Genomic DNA, 7,457 nt, shown 5'->3' on the forward strand with positions numbered 1-7,457 from the left:
TTTGTGCTGTCTATATACATCTACATAAACAAATAAAACTTAAAGCAATTCACATCCAAAAACAAAGAGAAATATTCTAGTTAATTAATAAGAGTGAGTGCAAAAAATGTCGGTCAGGAACGCTGGAATGTCGAAGTCTTAGCTTGACGGGGCAGGCAAACTGATAGCAGGGGAAAGAGACAGGAGGAACTTATTCAATTACTGATACATGAGCCTATGTTAACAACATCAGAAAACAATTACAAATGCAGTCTTTTCTCATTGCAGCGGAGTTGCATAAATCAGATCATGACATAATCCATCAGAATTCATTTAAAAAGGAAAATTATAGTGGTAAAAACAACCCCTAAACAAATTTCATTTCAGCTCAAGGTAGACATATGTCATTGATTGTCCACTGTGGTTCACAACAGTTAAAAAGCCTCTGACTGCATGTACTAGAGGGACGCTGTGCCCAGGAAGTCTGTGTAGTAGTAGTAAGGAGGCTTTCCCCGTGTATCAGTCCGTTCTCCACTCCACTGTAGGAGTACGGTCCACAAACATGATCCGAACTGGCGCCAACGAGCAGGACAGAAACTCTACTGGTCACTAACTGAAGTCGTATCTTTGATGCCGAAGGGTTGTGGCAGGTGCAAATGGGAGGTAAAAAGGCAGACACATTTATAAATGTTTGCCAGTCTCTTGTGCAGTTTTAGCATGATGTTGCTCAGTGCATGAAGTGTTGAAACAGATGAGAAACAGGGTAAAGCTGACTCCCATTCCCTTACAATAGTAAGAACTTGTTCCTCTAGTGAGTTAAGAATGCACTAGAAAATAAGAATAAAATTGTCACTTTTATCAAAGGTGGCTTTGTGACTTCTCCGTCAAGCTTTCCTATGTTACTGATTCTTAAGCTGAAGCCATCAGGATGGAGATAAATAGCTTAGTCTCACATCCATTAAGATTAACACAGTTAAACACTACAGCAAATGGAAATGTATCAGTGAAATCAATGAGTGCCACTTAAATAAAAATTACAATGTACTGCATTTTATATAACACAAGACATGCCAAAAACAAAACAAACAGAAACAAAGTTCTTGCAGTCCCAGCTGGGTGTATGAGGTTCTTCCAGAAAAGATTAAAGGCTGCACTCGAGGGTTGGGAGGTGAAGGCGACGGCTTGAAGAGCTCAGTTGGAGGATTTGCTTATAGCGCTGGCTGAGCGCCGGAGTTTTCCGGAAACTCTGTTCTTTGTGGCACGGGGCATGGTGGGAGAGACCTGGTCGACAGGGTCTGCTGTTCCCGCTGGAGCACCGATGTCAGTGCTTATGCTACTGGTGAAGGAGCCTGGGAGATGGATAGAGGGAGAGTTTGTAGACAGAGAGGAAAAAGACAGCGATGGAGAGAGACAGAGCTGGTTAGACATGGCTGGGGCTCAAAGGGGCTTTGAGTGATTGTTGCATATCCCAGCATGCTTTGCATACGGCTGCTCCCCCAAACCAAGATTATCCATTTTGCAAGATTTTCACCAACATTCACAAAACTGTCAAAAAAAACAAAAGTTAGGATGTGAGTCTGTTCTACCCCTTAAGTAGCTGAACGCGAGAAAGCAAATAGAGTGCTTCAGATCTCACATGCCTTTGTCACATGCCACAGAAAAGCAAAGATTATTAAAAGAGGAACCGCCTTTCTTCCCAATAAGCGTTTCCAGATGCTTATATGATATAAAAAAATGAGCAGTAACCTTTGTGGCTATGGGTAAAAGACATTACAAACGAACCCTATTCAGTTTGCAGTGTGACAGGAGAATGCTTTGAATGAAAATAAAATTACACATTATGCTCTTGTTGTGAACATGTGGAGCCTTCCCATTGTCAAACATTGTCCTTTTCCAAAAAAACGTCACATCCATGATTACAGGATGGCAAACAGCAGTAAGCTGGGAGGTGGGCATGAAATGCTGGTGCCGACAATCAAGCATTGTTAACGCCGCCTTGGCTTTCTCAGTGTGCCCCTGACCCAGCCTAAACCGCGGCCCCCTCCCCACCCCGCCCGCCTCTGCCCCATGCCTCCAGTTTAAACAACTTTTCTGCTTTGTCGAGATGGCATCTGGTTGCCTATTTTCTTTCCTATCCTTTTATTTCCTGCCATTTTTCGGAGGCATCTCAAGTTGCAGCGGCTAAAAAGAATGGCAGATGGCTGGAGTAACAGACACTCAGCAGCACAGTGGACACCGGCAGCATCCAGGGCTGTGGCTCACTGGGAAGCGGAGGGCTGGCCTATGGATGAAACATTGGGTGTGTATTGTTCAGAGCTAGAGGGGAGGGTGAGGGGGGTCTGGACATGCATTCTCCAATCTGCATACGAATATAAAAAAAGCTAAAAATGTGGGCTGGCCTTAAGGACAAACGCTTCATTCCCATATTCTCCTACCCATTCCTGCAGTAACCACTTTGTCTTACAAAGTGAGCCCAAAATGCATCTGCTGTAAAGACCTATGATAGACAGGAGGAAGGCAACCACCTATTAAAGCTAATATACTCTGACAGTAGCACGGTACAGTTCACCACCCACTCCACAGTCATCCCTTTTCGTTTAGCGCCCATTAAAACGTGCTGCACTAAACAGTCATCACTTCCACTGTGGCATTAAATGACTATGTGGTTGCATCAGCTTCTAAATGGTGTTCGTCACTGTACGGCCTTATGCAAGAATTCATTGTCATAGTAAGTTACTCAGTGAAAACAATAACCCAGATCCAGAAGAGCCTAATGTGTCATCATTATCATTATTACATCCCAGCATTTCCGCTCCTCGCTCAGCCCAAACTGCCTGACGGTGAGATTATTTTCAGATGGAAAGGAGAAGGAAGAAACACAGAGAGAGAGAGCAAAGAAGGAGTCTTTAAATGGCCCTGCTATCCCATTGGTCCCCCCCTGCAGCAGTTCAAACAAGGCTTTAGATGACAAAGACGTCTTCCAGTGTGGCAGGTGTTAGTCTCAGAGTCTGCCCTAGGCAAACAGGCACACACCAACAGGAGGAAATGAGAGGGGTGGAGGGACTGGGGGGGTGGGGGGAGTAAGAAGTAAAGTGTTTGCTGGGGGAAGAGATAAAGGCGCACCACATGCAGAAGCGAGAGCCAGAAGTATTGCCATATTGTTCATGCTGCTACTTAGTCAGGTGCTAATCGTCCCCACCGTGCATCACTCTCAATTACCAGTCTGGCCTAAACAGTAGGGCACCCCTCAAAAAACAGCCTGGTTTCTCTGTCCCCTTCCCTTTGTCAGAGCTCTTAGTAAATAAAGCTTGGTTAGTACTGAATGAAAAAAGGAGGGGTTGGGAAAAACAGCCAGGATGAGCGAACAAGCGAAGGGCAGGCAGGCCGCTGGTCTGCCTCGGGGCTTACCTTCGCCATAAACAGTATTTGGACCTTTAAGTTATTTTTAATCTAAAAGGAAAAAAAAAAAAAACAGAGCAGAGCATCGTGTGAGAAAGCAGTGGACACAGCGACACCCATCGCACCACGCTGCAGCAGAGTGGAGGGACAGTCAGGCGCCATGTGTTGCGCTGTGGTTAGTTGTTACTGGAACATTTAAAAGTCAACAAAGGTTAACTGATTTGGATGATGTGTTCAAAAAGTGCAATTTTTTTCTGAAGACACATTGAAGTGTTCCTGATGAATCAGTCCAAGATATAAAAAGTTAAACAATTTTAAAATCCAAAGCACAAATGACGAACAGTTCACATGGCAACAACAGGCTAAGAAACATTTACAACCAATCTTATAAGTACAGAGGGGTAGGGTGGGAGAGTAGGGGATGCTAAGGTCATGGGAGCTGTTAAGTAGTTTTATCCACTAGAGAGAATTATGAGCAGTTAGGCATTTTAAAAGAGAATGAACTCAAAATGACAAAAACTAAAACACTACAAAGTGACTACAAGGTGGTGCAAGCTGTAACACAGTACGGACAGAGCACTGAGGATGAAGTCTTGAGTCTGTATGGCAGATGGACTAGCTCATGCAGGAAGCCATAATGCTGGACTGAAGCTACACGGTGAGAGTGAAGTTGCATTCAGGATCGGGGGAGGATGAGGCTCTGGAGGATTCTGACAGGAGAGGGCCAAGAAGAAATGCCTTACAGAAAGCTGGTGAAACACCGCAGGAGTGTTTCATTTAACAGTTAGCATGCAGAATCTGTACTTGAATTTGAGACCTGCTGTGCTTTAACAAAAGGACTAAATCAAGTGCAACTGCCAGCTTTTTGGGGTTTTTTTTTTTTTTGATGATTTTTGGGTTCACAGCGACCTAAATGAATGATGGAGGTCGGTGGGCATCATGCCTAGTGTGGAGGAAGCAGGCAGAGTCTTACAGTCCACTTTGGCCCAGGGGTACTCCATGTCCCAAACCATCCCCGGCCAACGCCTGCATGCTGTCGTGGAGCATGGATGATATGTTAGTGGCAGCAACAGCAGCCAGAGCAGGATGGACAGATAGCTGGATGGACAAACTTGAATACAACCATACACACACGCACACAGAAAAAAAGGAGAAACAGGGCAGTAGCACATTTCAGGAGGGTGAGAATGAGGCAAGGTGTCAGCCAGCTATCACTGCCACATTAAAGCTGTATGCCTGATGGGACACACAGGATCCGGCATGAGAGACTACAGTGATAAAGGCTATTTAGATGCATTAAATATGAGACCTAAAGCATTAAACATGTCATGCCAATGATTTTGAAAAAAAGACCCCTACCACTACACCAGATCGAGCAGAAGAAGACACTAAAATATGCTTGGAAACACTGCATACAGGTGAGATTTGTGCTTGACTGGAGGTGTTCTTCAAACATTGTGGTCTACTTTTTTAAGAGGAAAGACTTTAAGGGTGGTTACTAAGTGGCTGGTAATGCATACGTGTTTGTTTAAGTCTATCTCTGTTAAAATGTTGCGCATGGCCGTGTCCTGACTGTTTCTGCAAGATGTATCCAGGACTGTCTCAGCCCTAAATGGGGCTAGTATTGCCTTCATCCGGTAGTATTTGTCATTTATTAAAACAGAAAAACTGAAATCCTGCCACACACCAGCTCTAAAACTCGAGGATGGAGCATCCATTATGTCTGCTTTAAATTCTGTGACCTGAGTTATCCTAGTTATCCTAGTGAAATAACCATATGTAACATTCTGGTAGATACTGTCACAGCCCCATGACTTTATTTTCCTATCGCGATATTGCAAAATAACAAATACTGTTACATCCCTACTGGCCACAAAGAGAATTTTACAGTTAGAAACACTAACGTTCAGAGATGCCCACTTGATTTAACTTACAGGTTTTGGCATTTTTACACAGATCAAGGGCCGGAGATTTTTTCAAAACCACTATGGACACAAGCAACAATTATTGTTTCAATGTAAATACTTCATGTTCATTTGAGTATTATAGAAAAAGGCTAAAGGCTAAAGGTGATTGGAGATATTATTCAACAGCACTGTCATAATAGTTAACCTATAACATACTTAGTGCCTTAAAGCATCCTTTGGGGCAGGTGAGTCTTAGATACAATATGAATGAACAGTCTCACACACACACACACACACACACACACACACAAACACACACACACACACACAATCAAATCTTCTGCAGAAATACAAATTGCCTTTCAGAATGAGTTTCCGCAGCAGTGAAGGTGACACAACAGCCTCACAGACTTCATTATGTTACGGCCTCTTATATTAGCCACAGCATGTGTGTCATGTCATGTGACCCCTGCTGTGAAACAACATTATAAAGCCTGGCTAACCTCTTCTTGCCAAGCCACAAAAGAACGACATCACTGTCATCATTCACAGCATCAGCTAACAGATTTGAAGGACCAAGATTTGGGCAATTACAAGATTTTCTTCCTCTAGATTCATCTGTATCTATTTCAGCTGGTTTGGTGCTGATGATAAGCGGAGGAGACTTAGAGGTCAGTTAATTTTCACATGCCAGCATTCATGATAAAAACAAAAACAACAAAACATTACGTAAACTTTAAAATATCTTAGAAAACCTATAAAACCTATACACACTGACAGGTTTGAAAATGACAAGATATCTATAGTGTGGTATTGTGGAGTGCTTTCCTTGTCAAAACAGGACGTGTGTCGGGATCCAATAGAGTGGAAAAGTGCAATCCTGTATTGATTTCCGTGCTGCTGCCGATCGATCAGAGCTGGTACTAGTAGGAAGAACAAGACAAGACACATTTTCCATTCTATTCATCATGGACTGATAAGAGTGCTGTGCTGACATCCACAAGCTGCTGTTTGCCGTCGGATCTCTTAAGTGTTGGTGAATGAGCTGATGAAGATGCGTGCGCGCGTGCGCACACACACACACACACACACACACACACACACACACACACAAACATACTCTCTGCAACCAACATTTAACAAGGCTGCTTATATTCATAGAAAAGTAATGGCATGGAAAGATGCAGTTTGAAACAAGAGATGAACAAAGTAGCAGGAGTGGGGCTTGAGAAAGTGAGAAGCACTGTGTTTGAAGTCAGTCGAATAGCGTGAAGAGCCGGGGCTGGCCGTTTGATATTCATCATCAGTGAGCGTAGGCGTGGAAAGAAGAGTGGAGAGAATGAGGGGGGTGGAGGAGGAGGTGACAGGGGTGAACAGGTGTGTTGTGGACAGAGAAGGAGAGACTGATATGGAAACAAGGTAAGAGATGATGAAGAAGGGGGAACGAAGCCATGCCGGTAGAGGTGTAACGGTACACAGAAATCACAGTTCAGTGTGTACCTCAGTTTTAAACTCACGGTTTGGTTACGTTTCAGTACAGTAAGGGAAAAAATACAAGTCATACATTTGCTTGTCATTTATTAGGAACTTCTGTATAAACAAGGGGTTTATAGTTTTTTAAAACTGATTTCAAATTAAACCAAATTAAAAAAAAAATAGAATACTGCCACAAACTATTATTATGCAAATTTTCCCTTGCAGCAGCAACATTCACGTTTGTGTGGTGTTGTTTCAAATGAGTTAGCAAGTTTGATGTTTTGCCAAAAATAAACTCGATTACCAATAAGCAAAAATATTAAGTGGTGGACTGAAGCACAATAAACAAATCTGATCTCTTAGCCACTTGTCTGTGTTCACGGTTGCATTTCACCAGGAAGTCACAGTGTTCTCAAACAGGAGACGTTAATCATAAGGGAGGGTCTTGTTGCTCTGGCTTCTTGTTTCCATTGGCATTGATGTTCACTAGACAGAGGCCTGGCTAAGCTAAGATTGCTGTGTGTATTTATTGTGTTCCGGTATGCCACTTAATATCTTTGGAAAAGTGAATTTGGAAAAAATGTTCTATGCACCAAAGAAGCCTACTCTTAAATACTATTAAAGATTGCAGTCAGTATACATCTGAACCAACCATAAAATCCTGTACCCGAAATGGTTCGGTACAAATACTTGTAC

General features: G+C 43.0%; 1 protein-coding gene across 5 annotated transcripts in view; it reads right to left on the reverse strand.

Moving 5' to 3' along the window:
- Window positions 1-8: 8 nt before the first annotated feature.
- ralgapa2 (Ral GTPase activating protein catalytic subunit alpha 2) overlaps window positions 9-7,457 on the reverse strand; it is a 101,933-nt gene continuing 94,484 nt past the window's right edge. For 4 of the 5 annotated variants that reach the window (XM_020608554.1, XM_020608558.1, XM_020608553.1 and 1 more), the window contains one exon: window positions 9-1,328. In XM_020608554.1, the coding sequence (XP_020464210.1) occupies window positions 1,171-1,328 (158 nt within the window). In that variant the 3' untranslated portion in view covers window positions 9-1,170. Of the gene's footprint in view, window positions 1,329-3,387; window positions 3,430-7,457 lie in introns of all 5 variants that reach the window. The other variant, XM_020608555.1, reaches the window with a different exon arrangement.

This window comes from Monopterus albus, unplaced genomic scaffold (genome assembly GCF_001952655.1).
Source record: "Monopterus albus unplaced genomic scaffold, M_albus_1.0 scaffold94.1, whole genome shotgun sequence".
NCBI lineage: Eukaryota > Metazoa > Chordata > Actinopteri > Synbranchiformes > Synbranchidae > Monopterus > Monopterus albus.